The following is a 25,070-nucleotide window of genomic DNA, read 5'->3' on the forward strand; positions in this document are numbered from 1 at the left end:
TTAAAGAAGTATTCCAAGAGCCTAAATTGTTGCTTCATGTCCAATAAAGCCAGAGACACCACTGGTAACATGGTATTAGGTTCAACTTAAGTTATGACTCATTTCCAGCAATAGAAGTATACCTAAATTTAATTAATATAAAAATGGATGATAAATGAAAATAACGAATCATGTTTTAGCCTAGTGTAGACTACACCTTGAATCTTAGCACTAGGGAGTCAGAGACAAAGGCATTTCTGTCTACATAACCCATACTGGTTGGCAGAGTGAATTTCAGGACAGACAGGGCTATACTATCCTCGTCTCAGTAATTGAGCGGGGAGAAGGGTAGGGAAGGGAAAGAAAGTCTAAAGCCTTAATTGGAGTTAACAATATTTGCCACTTTGTAACTAATAAATGAAAGTGGAATTTGCAACCAATGAACCCAGTTAAAATGGAATTGTGCACTGCTGAGAAGGAGCTCTGTAGGGCAGTGATTGCTTTATATGTGCACAGCAGGGAGACCACCCAGCACTAAAATGAATAAAATAAGTTACTCCATAAACTTCTCAGTGTGTCAAGAGCTTGCTTCATGATACAAGGATCTGAGTCCTGATCTCTAGCATCTGCATAAAACAGATTCAGCTGTGTGTTTCTGTCACACAAGTGATGGAAGGCAAAGGCAGGATCCTCAGAGCTCCTTTTCCAGAGAGTCTAGGTAATGCAGTTCAGGGAGAGACCTTAACTCAAATAAACAAACAAACAAAAAAGCAAGTAAACAAACAAAACAGAAGGTGGAGATGGCCTCAGAAAATGTCACAGTAGGCAGGTATGCCTGTCACACAAGCATGAAAACCTGAGTTCAGACCCCTCGCACCTACATAAGAATGCATGGCATGGCTACCATGTGCCACCAGCTCCAAAGCAGAAACACAGGAAGATGATTGGGTTTACTGACTTGCCAACCTGCCACCTTGTTTTGTGAGACACCTAGTGTCAAGCGAATAGAGCTGAAATAGAACAGGAAACACCAATATCTCCCCTGGCATCTGCAAGTGCACACACACACACACATATATATATGCACACACTCACATACATGTGCACACATAAACTTGCATTTAGACACACACACATACACACACACACCCACAAAGAGACAGAAAGATAAGGCAGAGAGCACTAGTGAAAGACATCTGACATCAAACTCTGACCTTCACATTTATGCTTTCAAATATCTATACATATCTGCATATACATGTACAAATAGGAACATGTACACTGGAAGTTACAGACATAAAGTAAAATAAAGCTATTTCAGTGGTATTGGGGGGGATGTTGTAAATCAATGTTAATTTTAAGATATGAGATACTTAGAGTAAATCAGAAGTTTTCTGGGAATTATCAAGAATAATTCTGTCATAAGCAAGTGTTGCATACAATAACAGGATTTATTTTTTTAAAGGCCCATGCATGGTGACACATGCCTCTCCCTATACTGGGGAAGCTGAGACAGGAGGATACCTTAAGCCTTGAATTTTTAGACAAGCCTGAAAAACAGTGAGATTCCCATATCGAGATATGAAATAAAATACTATATAATATACATAAGTAGCAATGCATAAAGGAAGTATGGGCTATAAACATCTAGGGTTCTTATGAATTTTTACATTGATCAAAGTAATTATGAATCATTTTTACTATGAAAAATCAAATTTGCTGCTAACAAAATACTGATTTTGAAGAAATTGTTATTCCACTCTGCTATTAAGATCAAATCTTTTACACATCCACTAAGTATCCTAAATTTTGTTGTAAAATATTATATACGAAGGCTTAAAATATTTACAACTCTTTGTTCTTGCATATAACATCCCAACCATAAGAATTTCAAGGGCCAAACCTTAGGAGAAAGCAGCAAGGAGAGATAGTATCAAAGACACAAAATCCAATTTTAATTGTGGATTTTGATTAGGTAAGATGTAAAGAGCTTTAAAATTCTGTAGAGTGTGATATCTTATGTAATGACCATAAAAGATTTATATTACCCTAAAACATTAATTTTTGTTTAATTTTGATCATTGCTAATAAAAACTTGCCATAGAAACGGGCTAGTCAGAAAAATTTAATTTTCTCTTCAGAGCTTTTTCTTTACTGCTTCATCACTTAATTTTGGCTTTGCATAAAAACATTTCTCAGATAGCTGAAGAGATGTTAAGAAAATTCATCTAAAGACACATTTCGTCAAACGTTTTTCCTGTAAACTTTGGAAAGAGACATTTCCCAGTTGTGAGTGGTTCACAGTAAGGCTTCTGCTGAGGAAGTTGCTGCTGATTATGCATTTTAAGGAAAACTTCATCTTTTCTTACTAGGAGAACGTTTATATTCTGAAGATTGACTGCATCATCTGTAGAGTGCAGGATGCTAACACTATTTAATCTCCTCAAATGCCATATGGGAAACTGAAAGTTTATATCTCCTCTGTCTTCTCCCACCCTTGCTGTTACCCTTTGGTCGGTTGTATTTAATTATCCTTTTACCAACACCTAAGAATGCAAAAATAAATATGAAACTAGGCAGACAATCCAATTTCTTAAGATTGTTCATTGCCTTTAAACATTATAGTATAAGGGTTAGGAGATAGACTACCTGTTCATTTTCTCTAGCCTCTGCTTGGTACCCCATATGCATGTATATTGATCATTGATTCCTCATTTCTGAAAGTCTAAGGATCCAGGTCTCACGCATGCCCAAACCAATAAAAATAACAATAACTCAAAACAGAACTGAGACGCTGATACTGTAAAACCATTTCCCTCTCCTCTGGTCAGCTTCCTTCAATTTGATAGGAGAAGCATCACTTGACAAAGGCACTTACTCCAGAGTTCCTGTTCACAGATAATTTTATCTGACTGACTAGTAGTAGCTTTTTCACTATACATACGCGAGAAACACTTGTGTATCTACTCCCACATGCAATGTGATTAATAAATCTGTAACCAATGATCTGGGTAAGAGGTGACATTTTCAGTCAATAAAACCAATGCTGTACTTACAGTGGTGGTTGATGGGGCTGGCTTTCAGCATTTCTTGGTGTTTTGCAGGCAGCAGGCTTCGCCATGTCCCTGACAACACACCTGGGGCGCATGATAGACAGCACAACGCACTATTAATTATAAAAGGGTAGAGCATATCTGGAAATTAAACACCGTACTGAAAACACAATCTAAAGGCAAGTCTCGTCCAGCCCATTAACCTTTGTCCTGAAAAGGCCCTAGATGTTGGAATTCTTTGACTTGGGTTTCCACAGGCTCAATTATACCCACATATATTTTATGCTGGCCTCAATATTTGATTTTCCTTTTAACATCAGTAAAATGATTGTCAGCAGCTTTTCCCATAGCAGACAAGCTATTGAAAGCCTTGGCCTCGCCACATGAAGACATCTGAGAGCTTAAAAATAGGGACAGCTGCTGTGTTGATAGGTTAAGCATCAAGCAGAACTTTCTGTGGCTTTGGCTGGCTCACTAAAAGATATGGACTCATACTGCTCATCATTAACTACCACATAGGTCGCCCTGCTTATGCTGAAAGAGATCTGAGAGGCCTCTAGATATTCCCCCATATTACAAATTCTCTTCAAGCTGAGGAGGAGAAAGGGATGGAGGACAGGTTCACATGGGAAGTGTGTATGTGTACATGTGTAATAATTCTTGAAAACCTCTTTATTTTAAGCCCTTCATGATAAAGTAAGTGCAGAAGTTAGACAAGGCATCAGAGCTCCAAAGGGCAATAGGAGTTGCTATTTTTACTTGTCTTTTTTTTTATTTTGTTTTTGTTTTAAATTAAATATTATTTTATTTACATTTCAAATGCTATCGGTATCCACTGGCAAGAATTAGAAAACACCTCCATTTGACTCTATTTGAATGACTCATAATCATCCCAAAGCTTTAAAGCAAAAACAGCTCTAAACAGAGAGGCTTGGTTTTACTACAAAAGCTGGACATTATAGACTTTGCTAGATGTAAATGCCCCGAGGCTCTAGGGACTGTAAGCTTGAGCCTGGCTCTAAAGAACTTTCTTGGAGATTTGGCTGCATTGCTCAAAATCAGGCCAATCATGTGATTCCAGATCTCCAGTGAGGCAGTGGTAAGAAACCTGTTTCATCAGAGGGAAAGCTGCATGGCAAAATTCTCCACTTCTGAAAGAAATCATACATGTAGACACAGACACAGGCACAGAACTGTGCATACACAGACACACACTGCTCATTCCACCGGCAAGCACAATCGGAAGTCACTATGAGAGCCTCTGCCAACTCCCCATGCCTTCCTCCCTCCCGGGATCAGGCTAATCTTGTGTTGCTGCTGCCCATAGATGTGCAGGGGTGCACACAGAAACCTCATGCTCCTGTCTCAGCTTCATGAAGAAGCTACTCATGTTTCAATACTAAGACGACTTGCAGGAAGCAGCTGTTCGAAGCCACCCGTGAGCATTTCTCAGGCTTGGAACTTCAGTCTCACTTTCACAAGGTGTAATGCCCAGTAACTTAAATTTCAGAGCACTGGGGGAAAAAAAATCGTTGACAATTCTCACTCAGCCCAAAATAGCATACACAGCCTGTTTGATCTACATGGGCTGGCTTCTGAAAATACCACTGAGTTGGAAAATTTTTCAAGAATTTGAGAATCAAAATTCTGCTTCTTCTCTCCTAAGGATCAAGTATTTGTACAAAGCTTGGAAATAATTCTATCACATACAGATTTTACTAATCTTTGACATGATTATTTTCTAAGAATTGTAGACAGGCCTTTTTTCTTTCTTTTCTTTTTCTTTTTGATAACTACAAAGCCATGTCTTTGGAAGAAAGTTGTTATCTCTCTCCTGTGGTTTGGGTTTAAAACCACACCAGTTGCCATATTTCTATATTTCTGTCATTTGCGCTTGCTACACAAACTTACAAACAGCAACAGCAAAAAAAAAAAAAAAAAAAAAAAAACCCAAAAAAANAAAACAAAACCTTGACCTGAATCTCTGAACTTTGAATCTTAAATCATAAGAAATAAGCACACTGCCCTTCAAATTCAGTATAATTGGAATTAATATATAGATATAGACATTTTAAATTATTTCCTTGTTTCTGTTTGATATTGTAGATTGAATCTAGGCAAGCATCCCACTATTGCTGTTTCTCCAGCCCGGCTTTTCAGTAACTTGGCCAAGCTAGTCTTGAACTCACTCTGCAAACCAGGCCTCAAACCTGTTTGTTACCCTAATGTCTCAACTTCCTGAGTGGCAGGGATTAGACTCCTGTATAACTAAGCAAGCTTGATTTAGACATAATTCTAAAAAAAAAAAAAAGACAACATCACATTTCCCATACTGATCTTTATCCAGAGGACTTATGTCCCTTCAATGGATATAGCTAGCTACCAAATCTGAGCTTTGGGGGAAAAACCAATTAGCTTTAGATTGCTAATTATTCATCCAGCTTAAAGGGATTCTCAGTCATGATAATATATATATATTCCTACATTTTCTAATATGAATTCTTTCAGATTAAAAAAAAAACCCTCTAGTGACAAGGCAATAAAGTGCAGAGGCTCCTCCCTCATGCATTCTCACGGAGGCCATTTTAGGTTGAACTAGAATTTGACCTCCTTGATTGTTAATCCCATGGAAAATTACCAAACTCTATCCTAGGAACTCAAGGTCAGGATAGTCTAGCTAACTTATCTAGTGTCTGTTAAACTGCCTGTTTATGTAGAAACTCCCTTCAGCTAACCCCTTACCTTTGCTTCTGTTAAACTACTTGCTTCTGCAAAGTTCCCTGCAGCTGCCAATGAGATGCCAGATGTGGGTTTTCCCTTCAAAAACCCTGTGCTCTAGATACCACAGGCTATACCTAGTTCTAGGAACACTTGGATGTAGTCCTAGTTGGCTACAATGAAGACTTTCAATGAGCTGTGTTTGAGTGATCATCTCTGGTGGGCTACCTACCCATAAAGAAAGAAAATATACGTTATACTCTGAAGAAGTCACACTGAATACATAATTTTCTCAGGAGTCTTTGTTAGCCTATACAAATTAACACTCTTTTACAACTATAATTGAAGTGTATCTCAGTTTGGAGAGTTACAATCTTAATATTTTTGACAGTTCTAATGTATAGAATTTGTTTAGCTCAAGGAATTTACATTATTTCTTACCCATTAGATACAATATAATGATAAGATCCCTTCATCCTTTAAGAAACACAATGGTATTTCAGTGTGTTAAAGGTCTCTCCAGGATTCATGTCCACTGTCTTCAGAGAGCACAAATCCTGCATGATGTCCTACTTCCAGGGATCTTTACAGTCTGAGCAAGAGCTCAAGGCCTTTGACCTCTAATCCTTTGTGATGTCTTCAATTACTGGATGAAAAATCAGATCTGGACACTTACAGTCTTGTAAGAGTGTAAGCATTCTCTCAAGCATCACTGAAGACTTATGCAAATGAGGCATTCTGAAGCTACCTCTGGGGAATGCTCCTTCTGACCCCGCCCTTGGATCTGCTGCATTTTAGAACAGTTGCAATCAACTCAATGAAGGTCTGCCAACTGCCCACTCAACCACTTCTACCCGTCCATGTACACACACAGGGGAGAGAAATTCACATAGCCACAAGCCTGAGGATAAGACTACAGAAGGGCTCTCCTCTCTCCAAACAGGAAGTGAATGTGCTTCCAGATACTGGCTTTTGTGAATTAAAAATTCTGAATACCTTCAAGAAACATAATTTACGTAATCTCTGTCTCTCCCTCTCCCCACTTTCCTCCTCCTTTTTTCTCCTGTCCTCCCTGTCCCCCTGCCCTCCTTTGAGACTTTCCATTTGGATGTTAGTGATCAATTCCCTCTACCAGGGCTTCTACACAAAAATACCGTCATATCAAACTTTATCTAAATTTAAACTTTGCGTTGTGTGACGCTTCACAGCTAAAGTGGGGCAACTAGTCACCACGCTCTAAGCTGATGCTAGTCGACTCTAGCTGCCGACATGTTTGTTTTTACTTCATGGATTTCTTATTATTAGTGGAGACAACTGCCGTTAAACAGCACAGGAGAAACGATTATGCCTATACCAGCTTCCCAGGTGATACCCATATTCACCTTAAAGGTGTAAGAATGGTTAAAATAACCTACAGATGAGAAAAATGAAATATTTCAAACACACAGTCTTTTGATTTCCTGGCCAGCTAAAAGCAATGTGAGAGGCATTTTTTTTTTTTTTTTTTTTTTTTTTTTGGTTTTTTGAGACAGGGTTTCTCTGTGTAGTCCTGGCTGATCCTGGAACTCACTCTGTAGACCAGGCNAGGGTTTCTCTGTGTAGTCCTGGCTGATCCTGGAACTCACTCTGTAGACCAGGCTGGCCTCGAACTCAGAAACCCACCTGCCTCTGCCTCCCGTGTGCTGGGATTAAAGGCGTGCGCCACCACGCCCGTGAAAGGCATTTTTACTGGACTGCTTTCCTTCTCATTCTCAAAATACTTCAAGTTGTTCTCAAATCAGATCATTTGCCACTACTTAGTGGCATAAAATATATGCACATTTCCTATCACCAGGCCAGCACTCCTTCTTATTCCCAGTCATACATGTAACTGCCTGTCTAGCACTGACTACCTTACAGACTACTAAACAGTAACATCTCCTAAATGAACCTTCGTTTCTCCAACCTGATTCCCTGGTGGGTACCTCTATCTCAGGAATCTATCCCTAGCTGTCAGGTCCAAACTCTGGGCTTGGCACTTCTTTTTCCCACACCCTGTATCTAATCTATCATACTGGCTACATTTTCAAAACATTGCTACAATCTCTTTTTGTGACTGTGTCTCATCCCCCCTCTACCTACATTGTTCTAGTTTTATTCTGAGCCCATGGTGTTCATCTGGAGGTTACAGGAAAACTTACTGGAGTTGGTTCTCTCCTCCTACCACATGGGTGGGTCCTGAACATCTAACTTAGGTCATCAGGCTTGGAAGCAAGCACCTTGCCAGGTGGAGCCATGCCACGTCATTGACTCTCACCATGGGTTTCTGGTGGATTGCTCAGTCTTTATTCTTGCTCTGGTCTTTGAGTTCATTCTGAGCACAGCAGCCAAGTGAATCTTATGAAAAATAAATCAAATAAGACACCACTACCCACAGTTCCACAGTGGCTTCCCAGACCTTTCATGACAAAATACAGTCTTTCAAATGTCTTCCTCCAGCATCTCCTAACTGTGGGAGCTCACCCTCCCCTGCTGTTTCCCATGGGGCTATGACTCCAATGCTCAGTTTAGCATCTGTGCAGCACTCTTTCCTTCTGTCTGGAGTATCCTCTCTCAAACTTGTATAACTAAACTTCTTTCTCTCTCATGACTTCATTCAAATTTTGGTCTTTGAGGTTTCTCACCCCACTAGGTCTTCTCACCTCTACAATATTGTAAAGGGAACATCTTGTAACATTCCCAAGCATCCTCTGTATTGCCTGACTCTACAGAATTCGTGCATACCTCATGTTTCCTACTGTTTAAGAGAAGAGTTTCTCAAGAGTAGAGAGATCTTAGTCTATTTGGTTCATTAATACATACCAAGAGCCTAAAATTTTGCTGATATACATCAGTCAACTACTGCATATTTGATAAAAATTAAAAGCTATAGTCTTCAGAATTAGGTAACTAATTTAGCATGGTAAAAAACATGATTCAGAACACATGATAGATAACATATTTTTTGAAATTATACCACATTTCTGCAAAACAATTTCAAAATATAATTTGTAGTGAATAGCACTGTGATTCCAATTAACTCCACTCTTTGTTTTATATGGTTCTCTTTCTTAAGAAAAAGGTATATTTCTCAGGAGATGATTTCATGAATGGAAATTTCCCTCTTTTTTTCTTTCTCCATCTCTCCCCTCTCTGTAAGTGTGTGGTGGAATGGGGTATATAGTCAAGTGATTAGTATCATGAATCTGCCACAATCAGTCTTCTCTCTAGTTTTGGAGGCAGTCTCTCACTGATATTCAGTTACACTCAGGCATCAATCTCCAGGATCTTCCTATCTTACTGGCCCCAGCACAGGGATTATAGGCACAAATTGCCATGCCCAGCTTTTTTTTAAAATGTGGATTAGTGAAGAAAAAAATTAATTTCTTGTCTTTTGGTTTTTCTACACAGAAGCTGAACTTCATATTTAACACCAATCACATACAAAATTGTACCTGTCTCATCTTCCTATGCAAGGGTATAGAGAGGTCCTAAAAAGGAAACTTAGAAAAAGAACTAGGCCAGCCTGGTCTACAGAGTGAGTTCCAGGACAGCCAGGGCTACACAGAGAAACCCTGTCTCGGGGGGGGGGGGNGAACAAAATATCTGAGAAATAAAATTCCATTTCTAGGCCTGGTAGGATGATCTAGGGGGTAAAGGCACTCACGACCAAGCCTGACCTGAAGGACCCCAGTAGCAGACAAGAATTATTGCCCTCAAGTGCTGCCCCTTGTATAAATGAATAAATGAATTAAAATGTTTAAAATGATGATAAATTCTGTTCTTCCGTCAATGAAGGACTGAAACATCCACACCATGGTATTCCTTCCTCCTAAGCTCCATATGGTGTGTGGGCTGTATCATGGGATCCATTCGGTCTGCAGACACCAAACCTGACACTGTTGCCATTGCCAAGAGCACTTGCTGACAGGAACCTGGTGTGGCTGTTCCTTGGGAGGTTCAGCCAGCAGCTGACCAATGCAGATGTGGTTACTTGGAACCAACCATCAGCTGAGCTCAGGGACCCTGATGGGGGAGCTAGTGGAAGGATTGGAGGAGCTGAGGTGGATTGCAACCCCATAGGAAGAACAATATCTGCTGGCCAAACTGCCCAGTGCTCCCAGGGACTAGACCACCAACCAAGGAGTGTGTGTACATGTAGGGATCCATGGCTCCAGCTGCATATGTAGCAGAGGATGGCCTTGTCTGACATCAATGGGAGGAGAGGCCCTTGGTCCTTTATGCCCTAGTATAGGAGGATGCTGGAGGGGTGGGTGGGAAGGGGAGCACCCTCACAGAGGCAAAGGGGAGGGAGAAGGGGGAGGTTGAGGGATAGGGGGCTTCTGGAGGGGTAACTGGAAGGGAAGGGGGATATCATTTGAGATATAAACAAATGGAATGATTAATAAAAAAAACAAGAACGAAAAGAAAAAAAAAGATGATAAATGACAAGGTTGATACTTTATGAAGACCGAGATCGGGATCAAGTCACTGTCCTGCCCCGTAAGCCCTTTGATACTAAGAGTTTTTTAAAAAGGTATGCAATGACTTCAAAGTTCTTTCAGTACCCATAGTATAAGATACAGGTGCACTGTTAAAAGGTCTTCAAACATCATAGCAGTGCTGATAGCAAACGGTTATTAGCTGAAGTAGGAATTCAGAGTGACCTTAATTCAGTGGGAATGCTGTAAAATGTAATATGTAATGCAGCTTATCTGACATAAAGATCTATATGAAACTACATGGAAAAAGATAAAAGTTCAGTCATTTTAAGGAAGAGTACAATTGATAAAACTCACTTCAAATACACTTTACAAAAGAGCTTCAGAAATGATCTCATTTCCATTCACAAATTCTGAGAGGAAAAGCTTCAAAGATACTGTCATAAAATTCATTTTATATTAAGATTTGCATAATGATGTCGATTCCACTGTGAACAAATGAATGTGACTTTTACCCATAAGAAATGTAGCCGAGGAAATTCTCCACCAGGAGGAGAATGAGAATGCTGAGCTAGGAAGAGCCAGATGTACTAACCACAAACCATCAGTGTGCATTCTGGGAACTCTCAAAAGCCACATCAGGGGGATTTTTATTTTAAGAAAGGCACAAAGGCAGGTGAAGTTGATTTTCAACCATCAGAAAGGAAATCAGCTGCCCATCTTTCACAATGAGTGCCCAAGGGTGCTGGCCTTGCCCTGCAAAGGCCAAGAAATTGATATTCAGAAAATCAGACAGAAAGGCTCCTATAAGAGAGGTGATTCCTTATTGAGATTAATGTAATATTTAAATTCTGAAGAGTAAAACCTGTTTACAAAGACAGTTAAGAGAAGAAAACATCAAGAAGCCAAGTCTCCTCTCTGCTCCCTGCCTTAACAGCCATCACAATTCTACTGTGCTCGACCCTGCAAAATCCTGGCAGTGTTCTGAGGATCTCAGGATGATTTTCAATTAACCTCTGTTTAAAAAGATTTATTTCATTTTCATGCTTGTGTGTGTGAAGCTGTGTGCTGGAAAGTGAACTCTGGTCCAATAAAAGAGCAGCAAGGTCTCTTAAACGGTGAGCCTATTTGTATCCAATCTATTATTTTACCCAATTTCTTATTTTACCAAAATCAATTTATTTCCCTGCTTACAATTCTTGAAATATTATAGTCATGGGCAAATGTCTGATGTTATACCTCACACTTAAGCCCTCTCATTTGTATTTTCTTTCTAATGCAAATTCATTAGACGCAATTGAGCAGAGGGAAGCATACAGTAAGTTGAGGCCCCAGGCCAGATTTTGAGCAGAGACTAGAGAAAGATGGAGTACCAATTTAATATCAGTGGGTTCATAAGAAAAATTATGGTATAATAATGAAAATAGTGGATGTTGTAATTTGTGGAAAATCTACACTGAGAAAGAGGAAGTTATAGAAGGGAGGGTTTTTTGTTTGTTTGTCTTTTGTTTTTGTTTTTGTTTTTTGTTAAAACATGTCTAGATGAGGTAACACAGGAAACGAAAAGATTCAAGGCAGGCAATGGAAAAGGCACAGAGAAGGCTGTTCTGGGCTGGATAAAGAAAGCAAGAAAAAACTTGAAGAAGAAGCCATGCTGCTGATGTAGTAGACAGAGACCTCATGGCTAAACCAGGAAATTCTCTTTGCAAATGTTAGCCTTGCAGTGAACTACAACCGCCACGTCCAGGTCCTTCCACAAGGATGCCTGAAGGACCACCATGTCCAGGTCCTTCCACAAGGATCCCTGAAGGACAACACTTGGTGAGATTCACTTCAGAAAAGTGGTTGACAGTATACCCATCTCCCCATTTGTCCTCATAACTCTCATTTCCTAGAGGTAGAACCTCTTGGTGTTCCAGAGGCCTGAGGAAGACAGTTACAGGCTCTCCGTTATGTGGTACCCTCTTCTTCTAACTATGGCCCCAAAAACTTTGGTCTGCAGTCCCCAACTCTGAAGAGCAGGAAGAATTTGGCCATTTCCTCCTTTGTTTGACATAAAAAATAACTTGTATCCTATAGACCCCATTTCCTATGGTAAGCTCTCTCCCTCTCCCTCGTGTAGCCATCTTCAACAGGGTCCTGACATTAGCTACTTCTTCCTCAAGAACCTATTGGAGCTATTGATGTAAGTCTCCCTGGAGTCTTCTCAGGAGCCTTATTAGTCTTTTAGAGACAAAAGGAGATTGTTGAGGGGTTTTTTTGTTGTTGTTGTTGTTAGTATGTTTTGTCAAGTAAAAAAAAAAAAAAAATCACCTGAAAGTCACACTCCATCGTTTTTTAGGGAAATAGCTCAGAAAAACTAAAAGGACATCTGATTTTTTTCTGGCAACTGGGGTCACACTCTGTACCAGGTGACTGGATTTGTGGTATTCTTCTGGAAGTCGTGGAAGATCATGCTTCTGTGTGGAATGCATTGGACTCCACAAAACCCAAGACCTACTTATTCATTATCCACTGAAACATTAGTATAGGAACCACAACCAGGTGTGCCTGCAGTCACATAAAATCTGTTTCTCAGAGAAAGCCATGTAGATTTTTTTTTAATAAAGGAAAGCATACTGGTTTGAAATCATACAGATATTGGCAACAGTCTTAGGAGTAACAGCAGTTATCTTTGAGGCAAAATTGTTTACAGCCATTAGTACTGTACAGAGTTCTAACATCATTCACAGACAATTGATTTGCCTTGTAGCCCCAATGAGAATCAATGGTCTACACTGATGGCCTATCCCTCGTAAGCAACCACCATTATGTTGAAAAACATGAGACAGGAGACAGTGTCTTCTCTGCAGTACCACTCCATCAAAACGAAATACCAACACTCTTAAAAAGAAGCAGCATTCTTCTGAAAATTGTCTTTGATTATTTGAAAAGAAAACCCAGTAACCTGAAATGAATTTAGACTTGAAAAGTTAATAATACTGGTGACATTCTTGAGTGTCTCCAGTGAGCCTCAGGGCAAAACACTCAGCTCTTCAGACAAGAAATCTAATCAGACATTTCAGTGTTTTGTGATTTAAAAAAAAAAAAAAAGACCATGATATTCAAGTTACAAATTGGCTTGTGAAATGCCACACCTCCTCCCTAGGAGGACAACTGTTTGAAGCCATGTGATACCTATGACATGATTTTCATTGTCAATTAGGTTTTAGAAATTGCGACTAATTCATTTGGGTTTTTGTTTTTTCATTTGGCTTCTGTTTTTGTTTGTTTGTTATTGGTAGGGGCAGTCACACTGAGCCTAGGCTGGCCTCAAGCTTACTAGGATGTAAACTTCTGGTTATATATATATATATATATATATATATATATATATATATATACACACACACACACACACACACACTGGGGACTGACCCTAGTGCGTTGGACATGCTATGTTAGCACACTCCTAACTGAGCTGAATTCCAAGACCAATAGCTATAGTTATAACTGAGCATTTCAAGTTACAGGCACTAATATTTAGTAGACACTTCTTGCCATGCCTGAATGTTGTGCAAGAGTGCAAGGCAGTTGTTGTGCAATGGTTTACAACAGTCTCGGTGCTTATGCCGAAACTATGACATCCTGAAGTGGAAACAACAAAAATGGGTAGCAGTATGGAAAGTCTCTGGAGCTATTTCTCAACTTTTCTGCCTTTTGGATAACGATGTTAGGGTAGGTCTATGGATCTAAGCCTTTTGTCTTGTATGCATTCACTCTTTCATCTGGGAGCCAGAGAACTAATAAATGGCTATTGAGAGACTTCACAATGGTTCCTTGGTGGAATTGCTAGGCATTTTTAAATAGATAAAATGAGCTGGGAGAATGAAATTTACAAAGGCATTAATAAAATATTTCAGTCATTACTTTAAATTAATGCTAAGTAATTTTCTAACAGATTCACCTGCCTTGAGAATTAAAGAGTTAATGGAGCCCATCAAATAAGATTGTGTGTTGTATTGTGTACTGTGTGTAAATGTGTAAGTGCCTTTTGGACACTATTCATTTGTTGTAAATAAATGATAATTTATTATGTCAAGGGACCATAATGCCTCTTTTACCTGAAATATGATAAAAGGACAAAGGAATTCAATTTGACACTTTGGTAGCAACTCTAATACTTGAATATAATTGCTTTTTGTCTTATGCTTTTGTGCTTAGAAGAAAAGCAAATAAATATTGCAATTTTTTGTCACCCCTTTCATCCATACTGATGAAGTTGTAACTAGTCACTTAGGAAATATTCATTACCATTCCTAAGGATGATCAAATGCCTAGGAAATAAGATTTCTCAAACCCACTGGGACAGGCAAAGCCTCTGAGCTTCCTGCTCTTTCTTGATCTAGCAAGACCATCATGTCAACAGACTTGCAGACACCTCTCAGGTATCCAATCAGCATCTTCCTAGAACTTGACTAAGCATGAAGCATGATCAATTTAAAATGGAAAAAAAAAAAGGCACAAAGAGGTAAGACCCACAGGATCAGGGTGTTTGCCATGAAATTGTGTCCTCTTGGGATGTCAGAGGCTTCTCCCACAAAGCCTTAGTAACATGGCCGCCTAAGCATGAGCTGAGCAAGGTAACAGACAAGGTAGTGTAGAAGGGGGAGAGCAGGAGGTTTCAACTCTGCACAAAGAACCACAGGCAACCGAGGAACTCTGAGATAGTCTTCCCACCACTGGGTTTTCTAGTGCCAAGTGTTCAGCTCTGAAAACAAAACACAGCAAACATTTTACAGACTGAGCAGTGTGCATTCATATGTTTAGGTAGATGTATGCATATACCTGTAGGCATGTACAACAACTGATGGGGAAAGAAGGCCATGGATTTAAAAGAGACCAAGGAGAGCTACATGGAATGTTTGGAGGGACAAAAGGGAAAGGAAAAATGATGTTAATTATATTATAATCTCAAAAAATAAAGGAAGTAAGGAAAAATGATGTAATTATATTATAATCTCAAAAAATAAAGGAATAACTATTTCTCTTAGCCACCCCCCACCCCCACCCCCACCCCCACCCCCCGACCTCCTCTTACACCTCCCAAGTTCTTCAGGGCACTCCATTAAGTCATTGATTGTCAGAACACAGTACAAGAATGGAGTCCTGTGAGAAGATTTCTTACTGTTTGTGAGAAGATTCTTATGACCTCAGTTTCTTTAAAATACAGAATTGTTCTTGGACTGTATGCTCATGCCTCTCCCAGGCACTCACTTCAGATTATTCATTACAACTGACTACTGTTGCTTCTTTATATGCCTCTATGGGAAAACATGATTGTGTGAAGTGCAGCTTATCTGCCATGTGTGGCTTGCCCTTATTATTGTACATGTTACCCATGTGGGTCCTCTTAACCTTCAGAGTGTAAAGTGTCTGAGGCTCTGAATGAAGTTGACTATTGCATGAGACTTTAGTCCACCTCATTTCCCGAGTTCATTCTAATTCCCATCGCCAGCTCGGGCATCAAACAGCTGATGTTCACCCCAGTGCTGCTCTGATGTTCTCTTTCTGCCTCTCTAAAGGTGGCTCCACCACCACAACAGATCTCACCACTAAAAGATCTCTTAAAGTCACCCTTTCATTCTTACAGCTAGAAATTCCAAATTCATTTTCCTTAAATGAAGGGCTAGAGTGTTTCCTTCAAACATTTCTCTGTTCAGAGTCCAGGAATGTGTTTCCCATCTCCTATCAGACAATGCAAACACAGCTAGCTTGCTCTGGGGTACTTCATCCGTACATGCCCCTTATTCTCCACCTCTTACTAATTTCCTACACCGCTCATTTGCCAACCCAGGTAAATCAGCTTCACGTCTTTAGAGCATGCTTTTGACACTTTCCCTCCTTCTCATTTCCCACTTCTCTTCCATCAAATTGCCACCTTCTCGCTCTTAGTTTTCTGTCTTTTCAAAACTCAACTCAAATGTCCATAATGCCATAAAAACTTCCAGCCCTTAGCACTCTTTCCAGCATCTTCTAAAAATGTAGACTATATATAGGCATAGGAGATTTTATTTAATAGCAGCAGCCTAAGTATTGGGAAGAAGCTCAAAAAATATTTACTTGAAAACAACAGGATACAAAGCAGTAGTGTTTGCTGGAGTCCCACTGGGATGCCCAAGTGATTGATAGTGACATCTGCATGAGTTGTTACAAAAGGGCGTCTAACTGATGAACAAATGCTTAGAGACGCCTGTTCCATGCCACAGTCCTTGCCAATTGCTGTGATCACAACCTGCAAGCAAGTTAGTCTGGCCATCAGTTACAGTCATGACCATAATAACTCACATTCCCCCAATGCCTACAATAGAAACTGGTTAATTCACTTCGCATTCATTGACTCCTTTGACAATGACATCAACTCTGTATGATAACTAGGTAGGCAACTGCTCCTTGGCATTGCATTTATAAAGACCCATTTTGTACACTTGTCACTGTGTTACTTGAACAAGTTGAACCTTATTGCACCTTATTGCATTACTATAGCATTTTGTTTCCTTGAAGGTATTTAGGTTAGTATTAACTTAAAAACTAGCTTCAATTATAGTTAAAATTGCATTAAGGTTTATTCTGTTCTTCCTCATTCCAGAGACAACTGCATCTTAAGGCTCATCTTGGCAACAAAATGGTGAGAGTCAGAGTGAACAGATTTGAAGCATCCTGTTGGCCCCTCAAGTCTGGCAAATTGGATATTATTGCCATCAATGACAGTAATGGGTCTACATGTATGTATTACAAATGCCACAGCATAGCCAGGACTGAGAATGGGAAACTTGTTATTAATGGGAAGGCCATCTTCATCTTCAAGGAATGAGATCCCAACAACAACATATGGGATGCTGGTGCATGTTAGGTTGTAGAGTCTGCTGGTGTTTTCAAGACCAAGTAGATTGCAGGGGCCCACTTAAATGGGGAGTCAAATGGACCATCATGTCTGCCCCTTCTAATGATGACCCCATGTTTGGGATGGGCCATCATGGGAACCATGAGAAGTATGACAAATAACTCAACACTGTCAACCATGCTTCATACATAATCAACTGCTTAGACCCCTGGACATGCCATCACTGCTACTCAGAAGACTGCAGATGGCTCCTTTCAAAAGCTGTGACATGATAGCCATGGGGCTGCCCAGAGAATCATCCTGCAGCCACTTTCACTGCCAGGTCCCAAAGCTGAAGTTCACTGGCGTGGCCTTCACTGTTCCTATAGCCAACATGTCCATCCATCTGACATGTCTCCTGGAGAAACCTGCCACCTACAATGGCATCAAAACGCAGATCCTGGAGGGACAACTAAAGAACATGCTGGGCTACACCAAGGACCAAGTTGTCCTCTGAGACCAGAAGTGATGCCCACTCTTCTACCTTTGATGCTGAAGCTGGCATTGTTCTCAGTGTCAACATCATAATGTTCATTCTTGGTAAGACCACAAATAGAGCTACAGACAAGGTGGTGAACCTCATGGTCTACATTGACCTCTAAGAAGTAGGAAACCCCAGGCCACCCACCTCAACAACAACACAGAGGAAAACAGAGGACTTCAGGTGCTAAAGAGTCCCTGTTGTTATGAAATATAATTTGGCGCTACAGTATCCTTGGCCAGTTCATGCCAAGGTGTGCCCCTGAGAAATCACGCCATACAAAAGGCCTGGTATAAAAGAGGTCTATTGGGGAGGGGAGAGAAGTGAAGGCCTGCAGAAGGGATAAAGGCATACATAACCTAACATAAAGGGGAGAGGGAGGGTTTGGGGTGGGGGCATCTGCAGAAGATAGAGAGAGCTACTGAGTGGCAGCAGTCAGGTTCTTCTATATGCTATACACACACCTGTCCCAATTGCTAGGTCCCTGAGGGCAGGGCCTAATAGCTCTCCCAATAAAGCCTCCAACGTCTCAGCTCACAGGTTCCATCCCAGACTTTCCCAGAAGATAGGGAGGGGCTTAGGGAACTCCAATTTCTTGACTATCATCAATAAAGTTCACTACATCTTCCCCCCCAAAAAAAGCATAAAATTAATACCGTGATCAAGACCACCTCTTTTTCACTGAACTGTTAAGTACAAAGGATATTTGTTTTATAAAACAGACTCGTTTCTCACACTTTGAAAATGCCTGTATACTGTCAAGTGATTCAGTATGCTCAGAGGTGACGATCTCAATTCTACTGTTGTACATAGAGCTAATGTCCACCTTTCTTTTTTTGGTGTTACTTCTGGAATTTTAACTAGCTCTAGGATTCATTTTGTGCTTACCTCCTAGTTATAGATCCACATGTATAGAAAAACATTGGAGATTATAAAACTGTACGACTGGAGTCTTTCTTCCCTTCTACCCAAGCAAACCTAAGGTCAACGAGAATTTGCCTTGGCAAAGTTAATTCTACAGTTAAAAGATTATTCCTTCTATAATGTTTACTGAAGACTATCCTGTGGAACTTGAGTGCATTGATCATATACCTGAAGGAATCCTACATGATTAGCTGCATGGAGCGACTTCTGCACACATTTGAGGTCAGTGGTCTGAGTTCCCCTTTACTGGCTCGTTCTGTCTTATTGGTCAGTCCCTCAGTTATATCTCACTTTGCAGTTGCTACAGAAACCTAACTAAGTCTTGGTACAGTTCTTTTAACAACAATTCTCTTAAAAGTTGACTCTTTCTCAAACAGTACTGTCACTTGGATTCCACTGGGAGAAATACAAACCAAAATTTTATAATACTCTGTAATAGTCAGGTCACATAAAAAGGGGAATGGACAAAAGCAAGATTAAGAGAAACTGGTTGCTTCCAGTGACTGTTATTCATTAGAATGCTGTGAAGGAGGTTTCAAATAGAACACTTGTCTCCACCTAGATTTAAAGAGCTGGAATTTGGACTTAGGAATTTTAATCCTATTAGCTCTCATTTGATTATAATGTATCACTTAGGTGTTTGGGAAAGGCTGGGAACATGTGAGCTCTTCATTCTTTACACTAGAACTTATGTGTCCTTAGAGGAACTGGAGCCCCAAGAAATCTCTGTAGCATGGATCACATATCATAGTCTCTCATAAAGCAGCTTTCTCTCAACTGCATTTTAATGCTACCCACTCAGCTTTTATGACAGTCAGTTTACGAAATAGCTGCTCTACCACTTTCTGCCTGTAAGGCAGTGGTGAGGTCACTAAGTGGGAGGCAGTTTGTTTCTTTTTCATTGAACTCTGTGTTAATTGCTTTATGTAGCACTAAGGAAACATCTCTATTCTGGGGGAAGTGTACAAGTTTTAGGCAAGACCAGGAAACTGAAGAGCAAAACTCAACTTTATGTCAACTCAGTTGACATAGGGAGTGTGTTTTAAATTTCCCTGTTTTTCTTAGTCATAGGTGTTAATTCATTTTGCTGTTTGTTTGGCTTTTTTGTATGTGTGCTGGCTAGAGATCTGCTCTCATGTCCTCCTATTTATGTAACAAGCAATATGTGTCAGTGTCTTTTATCTTGTTATGGGAATTACTCTAAAGAAAAGAAATGTAAATAATACAAAGTAAAACACACAAAAAATCATGTTCATCTTAGAAGATCATTAGGAAATTATATTTTTTAAAAGAAAAAAACACTTGAAAACTCAGTTTAATAGTAGTAGAGCTACATTAATTGGCATCCACGCTGATGTTGATAAGCCCAATCAGTAAGTTGAGGACAGAATTAGCATTTTCGAAAAATTAAGTCATAGAAACATCCCCTATGATTAAAATAAGCATCATCCCATTAAATGGTTTCACAGTCCAGTAAGGGAAAGGATGTTAAACAAGTCAATAAGCAGGTGTGGTAGGTAGCAGTTTCTAGAGAATGGTTTTCCCTTCAGGGGGATGATGGTGTGACATTGCTGTACTTCCTGAGATATTTGTACTCTTCAACTTCGGGGCTTGGTAAGTTCTGACAATATGCTCTACAATAGCAGAGAGTGCTGATACATCCTGGCAGTCCTTACTTTAAGGTGAGCCTGGCTACATAAGGAGGCTCTGTCTGTGAACAAACAAATAAGCAAATAAATAAGCACAACCATGGAGATCTGTCTACTTGTCCCTGTGTCTTGGTCTTATGTATTGTCACAGTTTGCTGTCACTCTGGTTCTAGAATATAAGCACATCCCTCAACACATAGGATATATACACTTCAGAAAATACCATTTTAAAGTGCACGTTTACTTCCATTGCTTATTTATTAAATTCACACATACTTTTAACACAAGCTACTTGATATATACTCTTAAAGTCTAGTCAGTATATATTAACTCACCTATGACACGGATTATGACCTAAATCAATATTTTACCTAAAGTCCAGAGTTTCTGTTTCTTTCCATACAATACACAATATACTTGAATAAAATTTAAGAATATAAAAGACTGTGGTGGCTTGAATGAAAATGGCCCACATAGGCTCTCAGGGAGTGGCACTATTAGGAGGTGTGACATTGCAGGAGTGGGTGTGGTTTTGTTGGAGGAAGTTGTCACTGGGGTGAGGTTTGAAGTTTCAGAAGCTCTGCCTCTGCCCATGGAATTACTCTTCTTTCCTGCTGCCTGTGGATCCAGATGTGGAACTTTCAGCCCCTTCTATGAGTCTGCCTGCACTCTTGTCATGCTGCCCACCATGACTATAATAGAAATCTTCTGAACTGTAAGCCAGCCCCTAATTAAATGTTTCCCTTTATAAGAGTTACCGTGGTCACGATGTTGTTACACAGTAATGAAAACCCTAACTAAGACAAATTTTAATGTGTTTATTTGCAATTCCTAAATGAGAAATAATGGCAATAAAAAATTAAAGTATTTTTAGAAATAAATCATGGTACAAGTGAAGAATAAATATCACAAATGGAATATTTCTGATATTTATAAGTCAGAAATTTTCTATAGAGAAATTTCTAAGGACAGGGAGATATTTTCTCTGAAATTGCATAACTGCCATATTTTTAAGTTTTTCTTACATATAAAATTAAATAATAAATAAAGAATGGGAACCTTAGTAAGAAAAGATAAATGAGCCTGGCTCCATCTACACTGCCCATGCATAATTCACTTGCTATGTAACTCAAAATACCTCTTTGTATAGGCTGAGGCCACATAGTGAGATTGACAGTCTGAACTACAGAATGAGATTCTGGTTCACATTTTTAAAATGTCAAATTTCACGGAAGAGACATTACAAAAGTTATAAATACACAATTATGGACTGGTAAAATACCTGCATTATCTTACACATGTTCTATGTCAATGGGTATGTGAATGAGTATACATGGATATGACATATAGTTGTTTATAATGGGTTTGAACCCAGAATACATAAAAAATTCATATAATTCTGAAATAAAATGTGGCCAATCATGGTGTTTGCTCCAAAGAAACAAAAGTATGTCTAGAAAATGATGTATATGAATTCTATCAAAGTTTTATTCATGGTGAGCAAACTGGAGGGGACACAGGTACTAATAAATAAAAGACCAGATTAGTACATTCATACAATGGGAGGTACCATGACAAGTGACAGTGTGAGTAAATCTTAAAAATATTTTAAACAAAGAAGCCAGACACAGTACTTTAGAAGACACAATCAAATTCTTGCAGAGACCAAAAGAAATAGAGGTGACAAGATCCAGAAGACAGGTCCCTTTGAGGGAGCTACTCTCTGTCAGGGACGCTAGGAGACCTTTGCATCTTGTATGTTTTGTGTGAATGTTGATATGTACAGTTGCCAACACTCATTAGTCTCAGCACTTCAGATCCGGAAACGGATTATATGTAAGTCATATGTCATTAAATATAAAAACAAAGGAAGTGACTAATGCTTGTAATTTAAGAATATAACATTTTTCACAACAGTAGAATATAATTTAATGTTCATTGGACAAGTCATAACAAATATGGAAGTCAAACAATTAATATACTTGTTCAAAAGTCACAACAAATTCCTTTCTACAGTGTCCAATAGGTAAATGTAGATAGACTTAAAGCTCAGATAGTGTTTTGTGTGGGAGGATTTTTTATCATGATGAATTATTAAATACACACGAAAATCTTCAAGGAGCTTTTTAAGTAGAGTTCAGGAAGAGGGCAAACTGTGTCATGACATACTAAAAAGCATTCCCTCTTGCAAAATATATGCAGATTATTTAAATGGTAAATTTGCATACAGTAGTCCCCAGAAAATATTTCTTAAGAATTATACTACTGGGGCTGGAGAGATGCCTTGGTGGTTACGAGCATTTATGCTTGCATAGGAACTGAATTGCTTTCCAGAACCCACACCAGGCAGCTGACAATGGCCTCCCAACCCTCCATAACTCCCATTCCAGGGGACCCAAGCTCTCTTCTGATCTCTGGCACCAGGCACACATGTAGTATACAGATACACATGTGGGCCAGACATTCATGCACATAAAATAAAATAATACCTTTGTAAAAAGTGTATCTCTACAACCATATACTTCTGGGAACATACTAAAAAATATATAAAAGACCTATTTGAATAGGTATTTGAAAGAGTCACTATGCGATCTCCGTAGGACTGAAAACATAGCTTGTGACACGATAAAGCAAATGCTATTTATTATAACAAATACTTACCTCCGTTGTTTTAAGATCAGTAGCTCATACCAAATTTTCTTATGGTTATTTTCTACTAGAAATGTACTAGAAATGAACAGTGTCATGAAAAGTCTCACCTAATCTGTTACTTTGAAAACCCCATAAATAGTGGCCAGCCAGATGGCTCAGTGGCTTGCCGTCAAATCTCATGACCTGAGTTCAAGTCCCATATAATGCAAGATGGAAGGAGAAAATCAGTTCCTTCAAATTGTCCTCTGGCCAGCATGTTCATGCTTTGGCACATGTAGCACACTCATGCATGTACACACATGTATACACACACACAGACATTTAAAATTCTATACGTAATAGCGAGCAAGGATCCATTACTGGATTGTACAGATGTTTTATGTACATCTTGCATAGACATTAACAGGACTCTAAAGGCTATAATGCAGAAAAACACTTCTGTATCTCCAGTCTGTTCAGCTGGGTAGAGGCGTGAAGATGTTCCCAGAACTATAATTGTGATGTCCTTTGAGCTGCTGCAGCCTAATGGTCTCAACCAAAGAGCAGGTGCGCTTGCTTTGGCTTGCTTCCCCGATGGAAAGTCAGTCCTAACAGGCTTAGGAATCCTAGAGAGTCAGCTGGAAATCACTAAATTAAACTTATTTCAATTGTTTTATTTGTCTAAGAAATGCGGGCTTATATTATGCTAGCAAACTAAGTCTAAAGGGGAGAAAACAGCAGAAACAGGAGACTATAAAATAATGGATCAAATAATGAGAAAAAGGCCAGAATGGTAACATATTTTCATAAGCAATTTACATCTAACGGTATAATCCTTATGGTTTTGTTCTCCCATTCGTTTTGATTAAATTGTTGTTTAAATACCTACCCTTTCCCACCTACCTGATTACTACACTTCTTATGGGGCTTAACTATGCTATTTGTTGTTGCCTCCTGGAAGCTAAAGAACCTGCTGAGCCCTGATTTGGAGCAGGGGCATGACACCGGCTTTGGATGACGGCATGATAGTAGGTATGGCACCAGGAGAAGCTGCAAAGAGGCTCCTGAATCACGGCTTTCACTCCTGAACTGCCGTGACCATGAATCAAACCTGAGAGCTACAGACCAAACCCAGAACCAACCTGAAGCTTGAAGCTAGACTCTTGCCAAACCCTAAATAAATCACATCACCTTGCCAAGCCTAAGAAGCATGAAGACAACCCAGCTGCAGTCAGCAGGGGCACCTCAGCCTCCCACAGGCACTGGGGAAATAAATACTATGCCTGATATTTGCAGGGCTCATTTCTCCTCTCTCCTCCAGAGTCATAGGTTGACCCATGGGAGTATGGCCTGTGCACAGCTATAAGGTAGATCTTCTTCTCTTCTTACTGTAGCAGATACAAACTCTACCAAGCATGTTCTCCTCATAATATCCAAGTTTCAGATTCTCTGAGTATAGGACACATCTTCCCTATTAATTACTGACCCATTTACCTTCAAGATTCTCAAGATACACTGATCTAGGCAGAAGCTACTTTCTAACAATTATTGATAAGAGTTTTGATAAAACCTCTATGAATGGTTTGGACTTTTATTTCTCATTTTGTTCACCTCTAGCAATTCCACTGTCATCTACCCCCGTATAGATTCTCAATATTTAAGTATTGATTAGATGGGCAAATATGCTGGAAGTCTCATATAAAACCCACATTTCATAGCATGTTTTTAAAATTTATTTATTTATTTTATGTATATGAGTATACTGCAGCTGTCTTCAGACACACCAGAAGAGGGAGCCAGATCTCATTACAGATGGTTGTGAGCTGCCATGCGGTTGCTGGGAATTCAACTCAGAACCTCTGGAAGAGCAGACAGTGCTCTTAACCACTGAGACATCAGTCTTTAATATATTCACAAACATGACAGTAAAAGAAATTTGGACTTGAGTTGGAGTGAGGGTTATGGTGTTACAGAAAGAAAACTAGTTATCCTGGAATTACATAAATCAACTCCTTCACAAAACACTAATTCTTTAGTCTGCCATGGTGGGTTTCCATGTAGTCACCACTCCATACCTCTCTCTTAACACTATCTGACTTCAACCCATTTAACTCAGGAAATGTGATAGCCACAGGCCCAACCTCAAGGTTCCATTGTCATTTTATTGGAAAGGAAGAATACCTTCTTATCAAGGGGTTGGGGTGAAGTCAGAAGACTTGAGTCTCGGGGAGAGTTCACTGCACCTCTGGATAG

The 25,070-nt window shown here is 39.5% G+C and overlaps 1 protein-coding gene across 23 annotated transcripts in view; it reads right to left on the reverse strand.

The window, feature by feature from the left end:
* The window catches only part of Rims1 (regulating synaptic membrane exocytosis 1), a 489,256-nt gene that overhangs the window by 404,994 nt on the left and 59,192 nt on the right, over nucleotides 1-25,070 (reverse strand). For 21 of the 23 annotated variants that reach the window (XM_029474748.1, XM_029474741.1, XM_029474765.1 and 18 more), the window contains exon 2: nucleotides 3,036-3,116. The exons of 1 other annotated variant lie outside the window; for it this stretch is intronic. In XM_029474748.1, coding sequence (XP_029330608.1) covers nucleotides 3,036-3,116 — 81 coding nt within the window. Of the gene's footprint in view, nucleotides 1-3,035; nucleotides 3,117-7,930; nucleotides 8,104-25,070 lie in introns of those variants that run through there. One more of the 23 variants, XM_029474758.1, reaches the window with a different exon arrangement.

This window comes from Mus caroli, chromosome 1 (genome assembly GCF_900094665.2).
Source record: "Mus caroli chromosome 1, CAROLI_EIJ_v1.1, whole genome shotgun sequence".
Lineage (NCBI taxonomy): Eukaryota > Metazoa > Chordata > Mammalia > Rodentia > Muridae > Mus > Mus caroli.